This window comes from Salarias fasciatus, chromosome 10 (genome assembly GCF_902148845.1).
Source record: "Salarias fasciatus chromosome 10, fSalaFa1.1, whole genome shotgun sequence".
NCBI lineage: Eukaryota > Metazoa > Chordata > Actinopteri > Blenniiformes > Blenniidae > Salarias > Salarias fasciatus.
In genome coordinates, this window is record NC_043754.1 from 20919214 (window position 1) to 20938854 (window position 19641).

Consider the following 19641-nt stretch of genomic DNA (forward strand, 5'->3'; position numbering starts at 1 on the left):
TCAGGTCTGAGAAAAAACCCCGCCGGAGGGAGGATAGAAGGCCTTCAAAACAAAAGGGCTGCGCAGCCAATGGAACCTCCTACTGATGAAGTCTTTTTCACACTTCCTCCTCCCTCTCCACTGTCAATTATATAATGCTGCACAATGAGCAGCACAAATAAAACACAAAAAGGAGAGGTAAAAAGAGGTAGGGTGAGAACAGGAATCAATTTGTTCTTAACTGGTGATTTCACGTTTGAGCTATTATCTACAGAGATGAAACCCTGTTGTTTCCTCGCTGACAATGAAAGGTGGTACTCATTCAAATGAAGGTAATGCAACTGAAGATACACAAAGTAAAGCTGAACTCATGCAGGAGAAGGTGACTTGTAACTCTGTCATCATCATTTATATCATACAATTACAATGTATTTGTATCACACCCGCTGCCGTTGACGTCACCACAACATGTATGCAGATGATACTCAGATCTATCTATCTATGAAACCAGATGGTACTGATCAACTTGACAGGCTAGAAGTTTGTCTTAAAGACACGGAAGCTTGGATAAGCTGTAATCTTCTGCTTCTGCACTCAAATTAAGCAGAAGTTATTATATTTGGCTCAGAGCATGCGAGAGATGTGAGGAACCTGGGAATTACTTTAGACCAGGGCTTCTGGTGGCGTCTTCAGGACTGCTGTCTTTCGCCTGGAATGTTTCTAAAATCACAAACCTGCTGTCTCAGAGTGATACTGAAAAATCAGTCCATGTGTTTGTTACCTCCAGAATAGAGTATTATAATTCTTATTACCATTGTGTCTGAATAACTGCTACAGAAACAGTCAGTTGATTCTAAATTCTGTAGTGAGTGAACTGACAGGAAATATCAGTTGAGATCACATCACTATAATTTTATCTTCTCTTCATTGGCTTCCTGTTGCGCTATCAGGCTCCTCTCATGAACAACCAGGTCCCAGTGTTGGTCAGAAGGCTGACTTTCTCTACTGTTAAGGTTTAAAACTTGAATAAAGTTTATAGTTAGAGCTGGTTCAGACCTCACTGGTCCATGTTCCAGTGAAGCTGCAGTAAGTTTGGACCGATGTGAGAGTTTCGCTGCACTGAGCTTCTTTCCTTTCTCACTTCCCTCACAGTCTTATTCCACCATAAACAGAACTCTTGTGAGAAGTTTGTGTTCTGAACCTCTTGCCTCCATCAAGCCTGCAGCGAGTGGATTTTTGTCATTCTGTTGCTTGTTGCCATCTGTCTGTCCTCTTCTTTCCTCTCTTTGTCATCTCCAGTCCAGAATGTCTCCACCTCCGAGTCTGGTCCTGCAGGTTTCTTCTTGTTTAAAGAGTATTTCTTTCCACTGTGTCTTGCTGCTCATGTGGAATACCGGTAGTCTGGAGCCAGATGACTCATGCTGTTATTGGTGCTATAATAACAAAAGGTAATTTAATTAAATATTCCTGCAGCTGGAGTTTATAGAAACTTACTCAGTAAACTTGCGAAGATAGACCACCAGGGGGCGTCCTAAACAGATGAAGCTCTTCAGCTGGCACCTCTCTGGGTGGAGGAGCAGCAGCTGGTTGGCTAAATTTCTCCCTCTATCATGAAGAGCGTGGACCAGCACCACCCTGTAGAGGAAACTCGTTTCAGTCCATATCCTCCAACTCATTTTCTCGGTCATGACTCATGATCCAAAGTTCATGACCACAGGTGAGGGTGGAGATGAGGAGCGACTGGTAAACAGAGAGCTTTGATTTACAGCCCAGCTTCCTGTTCACCACAGGCGTCCAAGCACAGAAACTGTGAATGAGGTATGAGAGAACACCATGTGAACACGAGAGGGTCAGAAAGAGATCGAAGCAGCAAAAGAGACCAATGACAATTATTCCCGTTGCTGTCAAACACAGTAAAAACTGGTGAGTAATCACAAACTTCACTGACGAATGGTATGTTGTTGTATGCATGAGGTCAGAGAAGACATGGCCTATCAAAGTAGCACAGCCAGAACAGAGAGTGCTGGGTTTGACCTCTCTGTTCGCGTAAATAAGCTCTTAACCAACCAGCTCAAAGTCCTTCTTCTCCTCACTGAGCCAGATCTCAGACACTAGGAAGATACTGAATGGTTCAATAAACTATAATTAACCATCTTCAAGAGATGTTGTTGTCACTGGAGTGAAGAGGAAGTTGTTAAATTCAGTATCGTCCTGGGCATCAATTGTTTGTTCCCTTTGTCCCTGGAACCCAGGGCAATTCATCCAACTCTCTGTCTCTGTGTCATTTTAATGAAGCTATTCCAGCTTCAGGGCCATCTCGGCTGGGGGCCTGTTCACACGGCAACGGTGCTGGGAACCGCTGAAAACACAACTTTATGAAAACGACTCCCAAGGTGAAGCCTTACAATAAGGCCTGGACTCCGTCACAGTGACAGTTGAGGATCGAAGCGCGCGCCGCCACCATGAAATAGCTCTCCAGCTCATGCTCGAGTAGATGGAGCGTAACACCAATGGCGTCCTCCCGAGCGTCATGAGTCCCAGTCCAGATTCTCCTGGACTTCCAATCACAAGCTTGGTCGTCTGCCCATACAAATCTGTACTCTCATTGTTAATGTTTATTGCCTATTGTTCTCTGCACGTGTGTGTGTGTGTGTGTGTGTGTTAATTATTAAACACTCACCAGTGCAAACACATGGCTGTACATGCTAGCTACAATGCTTTCAGTGTTTCTGCCGCTGCCGTAGAAACGGTCATCGTTTTCACACCCCAAAAAAATGTTGTACAAACATGGAATTTAACATTTTGTTTTTTTCAGGGTTTTCCTCCATTTTTTTCCTTAATGCAGTGCATTGTGGGTACAGCAATTCCTTGCAGATGTCCAGGAAATTTGCTCCATTTCAGAAGGCTTCAACACTACGCCAAACTCGGGATGGCGACCTCTCACCTTTGAACCAATATGGTAGCCATACCTAGTGATGGCCGATCAATCATTTGTAGAAGCTTTGACACTTGATTCAAAAAATAGTTTATGTCTGGAGGCTTCAGTGACGCAGAGCTAGTTCTGTCTGGTCACATGTTCATCAATCCGCTCAGTTTGCTGTTTGTTTTCTGCTTTAGCAGCAGCACTTTCTGTTTCCTGTCAGCAGGCCTCATGATGGCCATCAGTCCATGAGTGACACCGGAATCAGAGACTTTCAAACATCCTCAAATCGCTCTGGAAGCTGGTTCCACGAGACTCCTCCGGCTCAGTCAGGGGAGGGCCATATTTACTGCTCTGTCGGGAAACTCACTGAAAATTGGCAAGAACAAACACACGCGCGCGCACACACACACACACACACACACACGCTCAGTCTTGTATTTCTATCCTTGTGGGGACCGTCCATTGACTCCCATTCATGTCTAGCCCCTAACCCTGACCCTTACCCTAACCCTAACCCACACCACAACAAAGCCTAACCCTAAAGAAATGTTTTTGCACTTTTACTTTTTTCAGTAACAACAACATGGTCAAGAAAACACTGTTTCTCCTACTTAGGACCGGAAAAAGGTCCCCACAAGGCACGTCGTTTCACGTTTTGCTATCCTTGTGGGGACATTTGGCCCCAACAAGGATAGAAATACGAGAACGCACACACACACACACACACACACACACACACACACACACACACACACACACACGCACACACAACACATATACATACACACACACCTAAATACCTGTAGCAGGCCAAACCAGTCTGATTACACTGTCTACAGCCAGGCAGCAACACACACACACACACGCACGCACGCACACACACACACACAGCAGGCTCACAAAGCTTCATGTTTTATGAGCGCAGTCACCACATGTGAAGTCATCTTACACAATCAGGTTGATACCGGTGGACTCGCACTCAGACACACACTCTCTCACTCTCACACTCACACAGGTAAACACCAAAGAGCTGTTACAGGAGCAGACCTTCGAGGTAAGAGAAAGCATTTTCTTTTTTGACTTGTGCGTTAGATCGTTTCAGTTAGTTGGTTAGTTACAATCCAGACGTCCAGAGGTAGGTGGTTTGATCTGCTTTAGTCGGAGTGCTTCAACAAGACACGACAGAGAAGTTTTACTTAATCCCAAAGGTGTGTTTGTGTGTGAAAAAAAAATGTCCATCTAAAGTTCTATGAAGCAGCTCAACGTAGTAAAATGTGTCGATATAAATCACATTTATTAGAATTAAAGTGAGGATCAGGATTAAACTGTCTTCACTGGGATAAGTGAAATGTGGGGCAAGTTAGAGCGCGGAGGTGAACGGAAGATTTATGAATGCAGAAGATGTTTTATGAGTTGCTTTTTTAAGAGTGAAATGGGAGATTTGGATCTTATAGGGGAGGTAAATCATTCCAGAGCTCAGGGCCTCTATAGGACAGATTGAACTCATGACGTGAATAGTGACTAACAGCTAAATGGAAATTATTCATACTGTGTCTGCAATGAAATAAATTCACCACATTAGAGAAAGTGAATAAATTTTGAAGGGTGACAGGAAGATATTGGTGGCTGTAAATAAAGTTGTGGATAAACAAACAGATCTAACGGATGTTTAACTTGACTTTTTGAGATTATTTATTGAAAAGTGGTGCTGATGGGGCAGACGAATTTGGGAGATAAATCTGAAGAATCTCTTTTGGAGGACACATAATTTCATGAGGTTTGTGAGATATGAAGCTGCCCAGACCATGTTGCAGTAATAGAAAAGAGAGGGCAAGAAGCTGTATATAAGGTGAGGTGAGTAGAGGGATGGGTGAGGGTACAGACATTTCTTAATGCGCCCATCATTGTTCTAGTTCTTCTGGTGGCAAGATCTATGTTTTGTGCCCAGTTGAGTTTCTCGTCTGTTCTGTTAAATATTTTTTTTTCTTGCTGCTTGGGGTAAGTCTTGTTGGTGCTGCAGAAGATCACAAAGCAGCATTTCCTCAGATTTAGGGTTAATTTGTCATTTGGAACCATTTAGATAAGGAGGATAATTCATCATTTGCAGAGCTGATCAGATAATTGAAGTTGCTTTGAGTTGCTATCAGATTGATGTCATCTGCACATAGTCTGGGTGAAAAATGTTTGCAAGGCATGGACAAGTCATTTATATAAGTCAGAAATAACAGAGGGCCCAATATTAAACCCTGAGGAACATCTTTAAATTCAAAGTGAAGACACATCACATTCATTGTTAAGAATTAATTATTCTCAAACATGGGCAGAAACATTAACTACGATCATTGTGCTCATGTGCAGCTGCAGCATTTCTGAAAGGCTCAGTTTTTCCCATCCACAAGGAGTTGGAGCATTTTCAAAAAGTTTCACTTTGGAAGCCGTTTTCACAAAGTCGTGCTTTCAGTCCATCTGAGCATTGTTGATGTGGAAACAGACCACCAGAACGCAACAGCAGTTTTCCTTTTTCTCTTGAGTGTGTTGTTGTGTAAATGCGGCCTGATTTTTACCACTTCCTGTTCCCAGATGGCTCCTCTTCCTTCTCCCCCACCTCGACCTCCACCCCCAGTACCAAAGCCTCGAAAGGCCCACATGAGGAACTACCAGATCTCCGTCCCATCCCAGGACAGGTGAGCTCACATGGAGGGAACACAGAGACCGCTGAAGACCAGTGGTGTCAAAGGTCAAGGGTCAGGGTTCATTTGAGATTATTGTCTTTCAGAGAGACGATCAATGACAATCAACAGCCTGCTGTTTCTAACGGAGTCCATGTGAACACAGGTAGCACACACACACACAAACACACGTATGAGTACTTTTGCGCTGTGGATGGATGTGCAGTCAGGGGTCAGCGGGGTGAACAGCAGGGGGCCGAGAACATGTCCCTGTGGACCTGGTGTGCTCAGTGTGATGGAGGTGTCAACTCGACGCTAACGGGGGAATCCTTTTTGTCCTTGTTAATCAGACCTGAATGGACAGGGAAGATTGAAGCAGGAGGGAAGCTCTGGAATCTCCGTTGTGAGTCTGGTAAACCAGGTCCAGGATGTTGTCTCTTCTATCAGGGCCCTCAGAATGTTGCTGAAGTTTGAGAGAGGAGGTCCTGGGGTGTGCCTGATTGAAATGAGAAATCCATGAGGATGTGCCATCTGTTGCTATTCTCAGATCACCACAGAACTCAGTCAGTCACGACAGTAGCTGAGATGGTAGAGCAGGTCGTCTTATAACCGGAAGGTTGGTGTTTGATCCCTGCTCTCGCAGGCGTAAAACTGTCGTTGTGTCCTTGGGCAAGACACTTCACCCACCTTGCCTAGTATGAAAGTTGTGAGAGTGAATGGTTGGTGGTGGTCGGAGGGGCTGATGGCGCAGATTGGCAGCCTCGCTTCTGTCAGTCTGCCCGGGCAGCTGCGGCTACACCAGTAGCTTACCACCACCCAGTATGGTGTGAATGAATAACGCAATGTAAAGTGTCTTTGAGTGTCCAGAAAAGCGCTATATAAAACCAATGCATTATTATTATTATTATTATTATTATCTCTCATCTCCTTACTGGGGAACTTGCCTCTCTCCAGTGGGACTTCGTGCACTCTGTTAGCAGCTCCAGTTGACCAGTGAAACCACCGTGCCGTTAAGTTTCTGTTTCTAAAACAGAAAGTTGCCCATGTCACACTGAACACACCTACAATCTGCATTATCAGTTTTATTATCCAGGGTGCAGGTTTTGAATACAGGTCAATGAAGGTGACACGTGCTGGTTACAGGTCATGAAGGCAACACCTGTTTGTTACAGGTCATGAAAGCAACACCTGTTTGTTACAGGGCAGTGAATGCCTCAGCAGGTATTTACATTATCGTCTGACTAACAGCTTCAGCAGAAACAACCTGAGTGAAGCTTCACTGAGTTTCAACACCGAGAACCTGAAAGCCTCTCTGGGAACTTTTGAATCTAACGCAGTCTTCCACCTCCGAGTCATGTTCAAACTGTACATGAGGTTGTTTTCATTCCGCGCTCGTTCCAAGAGAACCGGTTTGCTACAGCAGGCGAGCACTTGTCACGCAAAACAAAGAAAAAAAAAGAAAGACAGATCCCTTCTGATTATCACAAACCAGTTTGTCCTCTTGACGTCTGATGGGAGCAGAAAGTCCGCAATGAGGTGGAGAATTTACAAAACACTCACAACCCAGCTGTCAACAACACATGTAGACGTCAGAGACTGTAAACATCCACTTCAGACTTTGAGACTCTTGAAGGATTCTTGACTGCCTTCCTCTTGTACATCTTTCTTTATTTCTAAATTACTGTTTGTTTCTTATTGACTTGCCACTTAGGCGATCAGCTCTCAGCTCAGTCGGTATGGGGGTGCATTCACATTGGATAAGTGATTATCCTTGGACCAGTGATTGACTGACCTCCTAGCTGATGCCCCTTCAGAGGGAAGAGAAATGGCATCAGGCATCAAAGTCCAGTCAGTTAATAATAAAAAGGCCAAACTTTCTGGACAAGAAAACAGGTTTCTTCTGTTTCTCAAGGTCGTACCTGTCAGAGGACACTGATGATTTTATTCTAAAGGATTTGACAGAGATTTGACATGTCCTGGTTGCAGAGGCATAACAAATATCCACATAATCACCTTACCCATATTAACTACAGGCTGTAAGCGACTCAGGAAGGGGACCGTAAATACATGACCAGGCAGACAGAAGAATCAGTAAAGGGAGTCTATTTTTAGTCGAGGGAGGCACAGAAAGAAACATTTAATCAGACACAGACAGGGACAGCCCCAGATGTGGTAAAAAAAAAAAGAAAAAAATTAAGGGTCAAAACTGCAAAAAGCAAGCGTGAAACAAAGGTAACAAGGGCTGACAGGAGACTCAGATGCTAGTTCAGACATGTAGGACTCAAGAGCTTCACAGGAGGGTAAATACATACAGGTCGGATGATCAGAGAACAGGAACACACAAGGGTGGAGTCACTCGGAAAGACACTTGGAACCTGATCTGCTTCGAATCACATGCAGACACATGGAAGCTGATCAATGCACAAATGACACAGCACATACAGATCATGCTCTTTTACCTCCACAAATATGATGGATTTTGCAGAAGAAACACATCGTCGGCAGGAGAGAGACAGGTTGGTTGTGATGTGTAATGGTGAACCAAGGAAACACAGAAGAAAAGCTCAGTGCAGGAAAAGTCTCTCAGAACTCTAAACCCAAAGCAACTTCACTGGAAAATAGTCCAGATCGAAGTACTGTAACTGTCTGCTTGATGAACTATGAAGGTTAGAAAGTTGGAAGCCTTGTGTTGGCCTCTTAGCTAATGATGGTGTTGTGACTGTGTCCTCAGATGAAGCCCCGCCTCCTCCCAGCATGCCAACACTGGAAAGCGTCACTGACATCATCGTGGCCAACATCCCATCATTAGCTGGAATTGCCGCCACCATCGGGGGCTCCAACTCCACCCCTGTCGTCCCATCGGCCCCGCCACCTCCGCCAACGTTAGACAGCATCACAGACACCATCGCAACTAACATCCCTTTTTTAGCAGATGCAGCGAGCATCATGGGCAAACCCGATGCTGCAGTGTTTGACCCCGCCCCCTCGAGCAAACCTGCACCTAGCGCACCTCCGGCTAACACGCCTGCAGCCAACACTCCTGCACCAAGCACAGGTGCTGCTAGCTTTGACAGAGTGATCAATTCACTTGCCAACATACCGGGTTTAGCAGACGTCATTGTAGCTAGCCCCTCTCCATCGGCCCCACCTGCTCCTGAAAGTAAGCCCGGCGCTCCTGAGGAGGGCGACACAGGTACACCAGCAGGTCATCTGTCTGTCCGAACTCTGGATGATGATCGGTTTGTCTGAAGTCTGTCCTGAGTCTCACTTTGGCCTCTTGTCTTCAGCTCCGGATTTGACGCGTCTCGTCGGTAAAGAGGACAACTCCTACATGACAGTGCTGTCTTCTTGGACAGCTCAAGAGGAAGCTGACACAGAGTCCTCCGTTGAGGAGGATGATGCAGTTGATAGAAAGGATGGGCTAACACAGGAAGATCCTGCATCAAACAGGTGTGCTGAGCACTGCAGACTTTTCTCCCATCTGCAGTTTGCTTCTGATTTCCCCTTAGATTCTGTACCTGTGTGTTTATTTTTCTCCTTGTTTGTTTACAGCACTTCATCCAGTCAACCCAGTCATGTGATCCCAGACCCACTGGCCCCGCCCCCAAAAGGCACAGGCAGCAAAGTAGCAAAGCCTGAGAGGCAGAAAATCCCCAGGTATCAAGACACAGACCCGTCTTGAGTGTGACTTTACCGCCCTCTGGTGGTCAGAGAGTGTAAAGACGTGTTTGCCTTGTAGGGCAGCGACCATCCGAGTGTCGAGGAAGAAAGGAGCGAGGCCGTCACCTGTTCAGAGCGCAGTGGTACGAGCCAGCTGGTTAGACATGTGGAAAGGCTTCAGGTAACAACCACAACAACAAATCAACAACGTTTTAATTAAAGATGCATTATTTCAGAAAACTTTCCATTTACACAACTAAATTCTAAAAATGACGTCCTTTCATACGATAATGGCAGAAACAGTGATAACGATGCAGTTGTCATGCCAGGCCACGTGTGAGTGCTGATGGGGTTTTTTGTAATGAAACCACATGCACAGAGAAATCTATTAGAAACATTAACAGTGCTGAGTACACTCACATCCACTTGGGCAGATGAGAAAGTGGGAAGGGCAGAAAGAATGTTCAATATGTGTACATGATCAACCAGTCACTCAGTGACAGAAAGATCTTCTTTCTCTTTAACAGACACTCTGTTTACTGGGTCACTCTGGATGGACAACTGATGTCTCTGTGGAAGAAACGAAACGTAAGATGTCTCTTACCTGTCCACTTGTCTCACTGTGTTCGTCTGCCTCGTTTCAAACAACTGCCTGATTCTGTGCACGTTCCTGATTCGGTGGTGTGAAGGGTGTGTGTGTGTTTTTTTTTTTTTTTTGTGTTGTTGTTGAACAGGACCGATTCAGTGAGCTCCTGTTTCATGTCTCCAGCATCACTAACGTGAAGAAACAGGACAAAGGCAGATTTTCTGTTTACTTCAAAAAGAAACACTACGACTTCATGGCTCACAGTGAGGGTAAGAACTGGACTGATGGACTTCACTGAACTTTACTAACAGGTGCAGAACAGTGAGAAGCGCTTCCGGCGGGTTTCGGTGCAGCCCCTGATGGTTCTTCTTTTCCATGTTTTTCAGATGTTGGAGAAGGTTGGGTGACATCTCTGCAGGCATGTCGAGGCCAGAGGTGCCCCGCACCCTCGGAACTACATGGACCAATCACAATCAAGGACCCTCGGAGCCGTGCCTACGCTGCCGTCTGGGGTCATGACCTTTGGATTTACCAAAACAAAGACAACTTCCAGCTCGGTGTCGCCACCTTTGCCATCCCCCTGAACATTGCGTCAGTCAAAAGCATGGGAAAGCACTCCCTGAGCCTGATCACCCCGTACAAGACCCTGAAGTACGCAGCTGTCCGTCTCACCATGTCACCTTGTCTTACCTGTTCCTTTGGTAGAGAGAGCTGGCTTCCAATCAGAGGGTTGTTTTGACATCATGTCTTTTCTGTGGCCCCGCCCCCTTCCTGCAGCCTGTCTCTTGATTCATCAAAGGACTTGTCCGTCTGGTTGGAAAGTCTGTCCTCCACCATCCAGAGTGCCCTGTGCTGCAGCCAGGTGACACAGCGTCTCTGGAAGAACCCGCACAACAAGGTGTGTGCCGACTGCGGCGCCGCCAATCCCGACTGGGCATCCATCAACCTGCTGCTGGTGATCTGTCACGAGTGCGCCGGGCATCACCGAGCTCTGAGCAGCAACCTGTCCAAAGTACGCAGCCTCACCATGGACACCAAGGCTTGGACAGAGCCGCTGCTGCAGGTGAGGGAGGGTGGTGGCGGCAGTGGGAGGAGGAGGGGTGTGTGTGTGTGTGTGTGTGTGTGTGTGTGTGTGTGTGTGTGTGTGTGTGTGTGTTTGTAACACCTCGAAACTCTGAAACCCCCTCCCAGCTCTTCGTTGGCTACGGAAACCAGCTGGCCAATCAGGTGTGGGCTCCGGCAGTGCCGGTGCGTGAGCAGCTTCGTCCAGAGGCGACGGATGAGGAGAGGTCAAAGTTCATCCAGGACAAATACAGCAGGGGGCGCTACAGAAGAGCGCACCCTCTGAGCTCATCTCCATCCATGATGGAACAGGTGTGATGATGATGATGATAACGGTGATTGTGGTGATGATGATGATGATGATGATGATGGTGGTGATGATGAAGAAAATGGAGATAATGAAGAGGGTTTTGTGTTTCAGAGGCTGCTTCAGGTGGTTTGCAGTGACGACGTGGAGGAAACAATGTCTCTGATCTGTTCAGGAGTGAAGGTGAAGAGTCTTTACCTTGTTAATTAACCCCCCCCCCCCAAACACAGACACACACACGCACACACACACACACACACACACACACACACACACACACACACACACACACACAATTTACTCTTTGCTACCGTTGTGCAGGTTTGTCCATCAGACCCTCAGAGCCCCTCCCCCATCCTGCTCGCTGAAAGAGCCAATCAGCCTCTGCAGACTGAACTACTGCGAATCAATGAGTACACAGGTAATACAAACACACACACACACACACAAACACACACACACACACAGATTGTGGTAACACAGTTGTGTGACTCACCTGTGTGTGTCTTCAGAAGTTCCTCCTCACCAGCCAAAGCCAGCCCGGAACAGACTTGACTCCAATCGCTCATGTAAGTGGACCAGGTGGACTCAGTGAGACCTGCACTGTTCTCAGTGGCGTGCACGTCTGTGATGATCACTAACACTGTGTGTGTGTGCTTGTGTTATCTGTGCAGGCGACGAGGAGGAGGAGGAGCTTCATGGTAAACTGGAGGATGATCGTTTCCTGTTCTCGTTGGAGAACGACTCGGCAGCGTGCGATGTTCTCGACCTGAGGGAAGTCCACTCGGTCTTCCTTCGAGACGGGTAGGCACACGGCAGGTGTCTGGTGTTTCTCCATGTTTGGCAGTCTTTTCCATCGCTTTCTGCTGTTTTTATTGGGTGTCCAGGTTTGTCCTGATGTTGCCAGACGTCCTCTGCTGACTGTACATGTCTGTGGCTGTTTCCAGGCCATCGCAGGAGTTTGAGCTGGTGACGCCGAGCTGTCCCCTGATCTGTAACGCCGACGACAGGGAGGGGCTTCTGGAGCACCTGAGCCACATCCTGAAGGTACCCGATCGCACGCTCACAGCCGATTGGATGACGAGATGATCCTGTGACACGAGTTCTTCCTCCTGCAGGTCATTCTACCAGGAGGCGTGTCTTATGCCGAAGTGGGCGGGGCATCCGCTGTCAGTAAGGTGTTTGTGGTCGGAGTGGGTGGGGCCTCACAGCATTCAGACGCATGGGCGCTGCTGTGGGAAGATGAAGTGAGCATCCATCCCATCCACAGAGGCTCCCAGGAAACCAAGAGGATCCAACTGAGCATGCTCAGTCGCCATGGTAACCAGCATGTAGATTAGGAGGCAGGACATTGGATCTGTGACTGGTCAAGAAATTATGTGTTTTTGATGTTTTCTTTCTTTTCAGAAATGGATCCGTCTGAAAACATTGTCAGTCTGGCAACTGCCGACAGGTGAGCAGCTCATGACTTCATGCTGATCGACTGATTCAGCGTCATTTTTGCATGATTTGGTTTGACTGGATTACATGAACCAAAAAAAACATATTTCAATGCACTTGGACCTTTCGTTGACACGTAAACAAAGCTACAAGACACAGAAACCGATCATATGTGAAAACTCCAGCTGAAGTGGAGATTTTGTTACACTGCCCCCTATAGGTTTGACTTGCACATAGCAGCTTTTAACCCGGATTTTCTGAGTGCTATCGCAATTTTTTTTTTTTTTTTTTATTTAGATCTGGCATGAACAATGTTACTTTTGAAAATTTAGAGGGGGAAATAGTCGTTTTTTTCTAAATACCCGGCTCCATATAAACGTGACCTAACTTACTTTTTTATGTTGTCAGGAATGTGTTGCTGCGTTTTGAAGATCTCTACAGTTGTAAGACCTGGTTCCAGCACCTGGAAAAGGCTCTGGTGGATCGCAAAACAGCCCCAAAGCATCCTCCAGCAGCCAATCAGAAAACAGCTCCACCGCGTCCTCCAGCACCCAATCAGAGCTCATCTCGTCAGAGTCTATACCCGGTGATTGACGTCGGGTTCAGAGGGTCGGTTCCTCCTGCCATCGAACGCTGCATCTCCCACATCACGGCGTTCGGTCAGTTCACAGGAACATACTGAGCTCACGCCTGTGTGGAACTCAGTTCGATACCCTTGAGAAACATGGGGTCACATTGTGATTTTGACTCTAACCCTGTCTCCCAGGTCTGAAGGTGGAGGGCATTTACCGGCGCTGTGGCATCGCCCCGAAAGTCAACCGAATAGTGGAAGCCCTGAAGACCTCGCCAAACACCGCCCCCCTGGAGGGCGACGAGCAGGGCGTGCTGGATGCCGGCTCCGCCCTCAAACAATATGTCCGCCAGCAGGAGAGCCTGGTCAGTTTGGAGCACAGGCAGCAGTGGATAAATGCCGCAGGTGAGAAGTTCAAGTATGCATAAACACACTTCAGTGGATCCTGTAGCAGAATCACTCACTCTCCTTCCTCTACCAGTGATTTCAGATGAGCAGGAGAGGTTTAAAAAATACAGGTGGTTACTGCGACAGCTACCTGATGACAACCGGGCAACTCTGAACGCACTGTTTGGACACTTCTACATGTAAGACACACACACACACACACACACACACACACACACACACACACACACACACACACACACACACACAGGGTCAGTGGTGAACCTGTGCACTGACTCCGCCCCTTCTGTTTCAGGATCCAGGTGTTCTCTCAGGTGAACAAGATGTCGGCTCACAACCTGGCCGTGGTTCTGGTCCCGTCTCTGTTTCAGGCTCTGAACCAGGACCTGATCAAGCTCACCAAAGAGTTCATCATCCACCACACACTGCTGTTCCTGGTGAGCACTGAAACACACCTGAGCAGCACCTGTAACAGCCTCGAGTAACAACCGAGAGACGTGAAAGATCCACCACATCTGTGTCTTTGCAGACTCCAGACTCGAACCAGAAGGAGGAGAAAGAGGAAAAGGAGGAGAAGGAGGAGGAGAACACATTCCTGTGATTAAATTGAGGAGCTGATGGTTCCTCATGTTGTTTCTGAGTCGTTGTATTTTTCTCCAGACGAAGTGAACGACTGTGATCGACCTCTTACTTGATGTTTGCCGAAATGTATAGGCCTTGTTTTAGTTCCTGTAGTTACAGCTTCTGTCTGTGGTGTTTACACTCAGTTCCAAGGAGGTTACAGTATTCCTGTGTGGTGCAGCGGTGGCGCCCCCTGCTGTTCTGGAATGGAGTCACTCTGTGCAGATCAGTGCTGCAATAGGAAATGAAAGTGTCCAGTGAGGACATGAAGTCTCGAGAGTTTGTAGAAAACATTTGGACAAAGAGAAAGTTTTTAAACTTTCTTTAAAAGAAAAGCAAAAAGCTGAAGTGTTCATGAGGAGCTTTCTGAACTGGAGGCCTTCTCATCATCTCTTCATTGACTTCAGCTGCTGTGAAACAGCCAGACTGTAACCAGCAGCAGTAACAGTTCCTATAGAGTTAGGCTATATGAAACAGTAAAAACATTAAAAAGCTCATGCATGTGTCTGATTTCTTTATTTACAATCTGAAATAGCTGCTTTCTTAACATCCTCAAACAATCTTGTTTCAAAGTCATGATGGTCCTTTTGAGGTGTAGGTCTCTTCTTCTGTTCTCTGCTCCCGTCTTGTCTTTCTGCATTGTGCCTGCTGGGTGTCCCACACTGCTTTTCTTGTTCTACTGTCCTTCTTTCTACTACAGTCTATGTTCATGTTCTCACACGGTGGTTTGATTTCAAACTTTCAGTCAGCTTGAAGAATTCACCAAAAAAGTCAGAGTCTGAGAAATGAAGCTGAAATTAATGTCTGCATTTTGAGGGGGAAAAAAAACCATCTCCTGTGAGGACAAGATCAAGACAACCTGGAGAACCTGGAGAACCAATGAGAAGGACTCAGGGAAACAGGAGAACCAGACTCCAGGATGCGTTTGGTCTGACATGAGGGTGACAGGTGAGACTGCAAGCTCTGCTGTGATTGGATGTCACACGTAGATATCTGTATCCATGGAAACGGCAGGTTGACTGCAGGGAGAGAAGAACAGAGCGCCATGAGCTGGTCACGAATTCAGTTCAACAGTTCAAACAGGCAGGGAGTTGTTCAAAGGTAATCTGAGTGGAATTTGATTCTTGGATTGGATCAAATCTTGAAAATGGGGTTTTCAAAAGGGAAAGAAGGATTCAGAAATCAAATTACATCATGTAATTAAATCCTGGTTTTAATCTGGATCAAACCTTGAGTTTGAGCTGTTCAAAAAATTTCAGTAGGATCTCAATAACTTTCATTAAAAAAAAAACAAACAAACAAACAAAAAAACAGGATTATCCTGATCTCAAACAGGAGGCAGAATTTCAAGGTGGATTTCAGGAAGACAAGTCAGAAAAACTTTAAAGTCGGTTAACAAAAAAAAAAAAAAATCAATTTGTGTAATTTTGTGTTTATGCTTTTATTTGCATTTTGCACTTGATTTGCTCAACTGTTACAGTAATGAAGTAGATAACGTAAATAAACCCCGAAACAGGCAACAACATAAAAAACACAAAAGTAAAACAAAATAATAAAAATCACAATATAAATAAATAAAATTTAGAATACACCCAACAATAGTAAAAATATAAAAATACACCGAACTCAGGAAGATCAGCAACATGCAAAAACAAATTAAAAATATTTGAAAAATTGAAATGTTTGTGATTTGGAGAAGGTGTTCGACCTCTTCTCTCAGGGTGCCTCGGATGTGACAGCACGTAGATGTCATCAAAAACCTGGCGTCGCCAGCCTGAAAGTACCATTGGGCAGGGCTTTTCTGTGGCGATATCATAGAGGAGCGTGGTCAACTCTTAGATGGCAGAGAAGTAGCACTGCTGCCTGACAGGCCATGGGTCTGTGGTCTTGGACATGGTGAGGGGTTTGTGGTCCACAAAAGCAGTGAACTCCCAGCCCTCGAGCAGAAATCGAAAGTGGTGAGTTGCGAAAAAAAGCACCAAAAGTTCTCAGTCAAATGTACTGTTTTTCCTCTCATTGTGTCGCAACTGCTTGCTAAAAAATGCGAGCGGCTGCCAAGCTCCATCTACCCACTGTTCACATACCACCCTGCGTAATCCAAAGTGTCTGTAGTAAGAATGACCGGTGCTGCTTAAGAGGAAATTGCCAAGATTCTCTCTGGGGTCCAGTCCACATCCTGCTTAGCCGTCGCACCCCTCAGAGCCTTGTACAGGGGGTGCATCAGGTGCACTGCGTGTGTGATGAAGTTGTAGAAATTGACCATATCTAGGAACTCCTGCAGGGACTTGATAGCGGAGAGAAGAAAACAGGGAAAACAGTGATCGCCTCCACTTTGGCTGGTAATGTAACAACTCTGTGTGGGGACATGTGGTGACCCAGAAACCCAATTTCTGAGTGCCCGATCCGAGCTTGGCTCGATCAGTCCGTGCTCATTAAGCCTGTCAAAGAGCTGTGGCAGATGTAACAGGTGCTCCTTGACTGAGGCGCTGGCCACCTGGATGTCATCCAGGTACACACACAGGAACGGCAAACCCCCTTACCACAGAGTCAGTCAGCCAATGGAAGGTTTGCACTGCACCTTTCAATTCAAACGGCATCTGCGGGAACTTGAAAAGTCCAAATGGAGTGATCACCGAAGTCTTGGCCACATCTTGGGGGTTGACCGGGACCTGGTTGCAGCCTCTCACCAAATCCGCCAAAAGTAACCTCCCCCACCAGGTAGACCTGGCTGTCAGAGTGCCGCACAATCCCAAGCTGCTCCATAGTGGCAAACTCCTCTTCACCAGCATTGCCTCATCCAACTGGCCAGGGCGCACAAAAACCGGCAACCTGGCCGTAGGGATGTAATGTTCCACTTCGTGCTCAACAAGGGAGGTTGAGAAGGTGGGGACTCTCAGACCAGGGAACTCTGCCGGGAGTCGTTGGTACACATCCTCGGTAGACAGAATACTGATGAGGCACAATGACCCCCCATTTCTCAAATGCATGAATATGAAAAAACGGAGATCATGCCCACCAGGTGACCATTTACAATGTCCACTAATAGTCCATGCGCACACAGCGTACTAGTCTTGGGCAGGAGGGTCAAGCAGGAATCCCATAACTCGGAGGGTGGTGGACGAATCCAGATCCATTACCGCATTGTAGTACTCTGTCTCGTCCGCCGCGATGCCTCTCAGCTGGAACTGTGCCTCGATGTGCTGGAACCACGGCTCAGGATCTTGCAGCCAGAAGTCAAGCAGCTTGATTGCAGCAGCATATACGGCAGAGCCGCTCTGCGCTCCCGCGCCATCGCTTGACTCCGCAGACACTGAGAGGAGGGACTCGGCGCAGCAGAGAAGCAAACCTAGAATACGAAACTCATCACAGCAGGTGGGCAGAGGTACCCTGCCCCTGTGTGTGAGTAGCGCTCCATACTCTGGCAATATCGGTGTAGAGCTGCTGTTGCTACATTTGGAACTATTTACTACCGTGAGTTCCTGTCTTCTGTAGTGGCTGCGCAGGAGGAAGAGCCGGGTTGAGCACCTGTCCCCAGAGAGCCAGAGCCGATCGCAGCACGGCAGGCAGGCCGTGTGTGAAGCTTCTTCCTGCACAGCGGCGCTGCTGGAGGGAAGATCACTCGAACTGAAAGTCGACAGGGCGGCAGCGGACCTCTCCTTAGGTTTTAATTGACCTTTAGTTTTTATTTTCATGGGTTTTATTACTGGGATCATTTGAAGCTTTTGCCAAATTGTTTTCATTCATTCTTTCTTTTCTTTAGTTTTTCTAAAAAATACTTTTAAATTTCACAGGCCCAGTCTTTCAGATTTACAATGCTTGCCTTGTTTTTACAACCATTTTTGTGTTCTGTTGAATTTTCAAAGAGTAACTTGCCTCTGTAAAAGCGAGGTGGCATTGTCTAGAAAAGATTTATCAGCGTAGTTTTTTTACATGCAGAGCTGTCATCCCAGAAAGCCAATCATTAACAGATCTCTTCTGCCATTATAAAACCCAACTCTACAGGATCAATAAAAACTGCTGGCAGTCATCCAGAAGGGCATACATTTTTTTCTATAATCTTTTCTGAAACAGACCACATTAGACTTTGTTAGAATTTCTTTCACCTTTAGTCATTACAATCTTCAGTTGATTCAGAATGCTGCAGTGAGAATACTGACAGGAAATAGTCAGGCGCCTCTCATGAAGAACCAGATCCCTGTGTTAGTCCGGAGGCTGACTTTCTCTGCTGGTAAGGTTTAAAACTTGTCTATAGAATAAAGTTTAAAGCTGGTTCAGTCCTCACTGGACCATTTCCTAGGGAAGCTGCAGCAGGTTTGGACAGAAGTGAGAGTTTCACTGCACTGAGCTTCTTTCCTTTCTCACTTCCTTCACAGTCTCAATCCACCACAAACACACACCAGGGGGCGTCCTAAACAGATGGAGCTCTTCAGCTGGCACCTCACTGGGTGGAGGAGCAACAGCTGGATGGCTGAACTTCTCCCTCTATCACGAAGATCGTGGACCGACACCACCCTGTAGAGGAAACTCGCTTCAGTCCATATGCTCCAACTCATTTTCTCAGTCATGACTCATGATCCAAAGTTCATGACCACAGGTGAGGGTGGAGATGAGGAGCAACTGGTAAAGAGAGAGCTTTGATTTACAGCCCAGCTTCCTGTTCACCACAGGTGTCCAGAGACTGTGAATGTGGTATGAGATCTGAACACGAGAGGGTCAGAGAGAGATCGAAGCAGCAAGAAAACAACTCGAGACATAAATGGAAGTCCTGATCCCTGAGACTTTCCCTCTCTTTTGTTTTAACTTAAATGTTTTAACTTTGTCTCTTTCTCAAGCGGTTCTCTCTCCATTTGTTTGAGGAGAGTGCAGAATTTTCTCCCATCCGCTTCAGTGCATTTTGGAGAGAGATTTTCTCATTGAAATCCAAAAGTCCACACATTTTTACAAACTTGCCGTCGCTATATGGATGATCGATCGTACAGACATGAGCATTTCAGGAGAATTTCTGACGCTCACAGTAAAAAAAAAAAAAAAAAAATTTTTTCAATTTTACCTCTTGGTGCTCCAGAAACAACATTTCTTCAACCACACACTCACACACAGGTTACTGATGGCAGCAGCTGGCAGGCACAACGTAAAATTTACTCGAAAATTTACTAATTTATTTATTCATTTATTTAACTAAATGTATAAGGTCAGCATTATAAATAAATATAAAGTTACTCTTTTTGTTTTCTTTCTGCAGCTGCTGTCGTGCACACTAAAACTGGAGAGTGATCACTAATATCAGTGACTATATTACTGTAGACAGCCCTGATCGTTCCAAGGCAGGTTTTAAACGGAAGTACAGACATACATCTATGTGAGTAGATGTAGAAATTCTATCGACAGTTAAAAATTAAATTTGATTGGAGTCTT

The 19641-nt window shown here is 46.2% G+C and overlaps 1 protein-coding gene across 1 annotated transcript; it reads left to right on the plus strand.

The window, feature by feature from the left end:
• Positions 1-3806: 3806 nt before the first annotated feature.
• LOC115395916 (arf-GAP with Rho-GAP domain, ANK repeat and PH domain-containing protein 1) lies at positions 3807-14245 on the plus strand. Its single transcript, XM_030101600.1, has 24 exons — positions 3807-3956; positions 5483-5586; positions 5679-5737; positions 8303-8764; positions 8859-9021; positions 9124-9228; positions 9311-9412; positions 9759-9819; positions 9966-10086; positions 10204-10468; positions 10595-10880; positions 11009-11191; positions 11301-11369; positions 11508-11607; positions 11699-11755; positions 11861-11990; positions 12134-12233; positions 12305-12506; positions 12594-12639; positions 13035-13285; positions 13393-13602; positions 13679-13784; positions 13901-14042; positions 14135-14245. Exons 2-24 carry the CDS (start codon positions 5483-5485, stop codon positions 14204-14206), a joined length of 3396 nt encoding a protein of 1131 aa, XP_029957460.1. The 5' UTR covers positions 3807-3956; the 3' UTR covers positions 14207-14245.
• Positions 14246-19641: the final 5396 nt, after the last annotated feature.

Bases quoted from the DNA above. Each gene is read 5' to 3' on its own strand.
- LOC115395916 (XM_030101600.1), top strand. From the start codon at position 5,483: ATGGCTCCTCTTCCTTCTCCCCCACCTCGACCTCCACCCCCAGTACCA. The intron at 12,234-12,304 runs GTACCCGATCGC...TTCCTCCTGCAG, and splicing joins ACCTGAGCCACATCCTGAAG to GTCATTCTACCAGGAGGCGT. The intron at 12,507-12,593 runs GTAACCAGCATG...CTTTCTTTTCAG, and splicing joins GAGCATGCTCAGTCGCCATG to AAATGGATCCGTCTGAAAAC.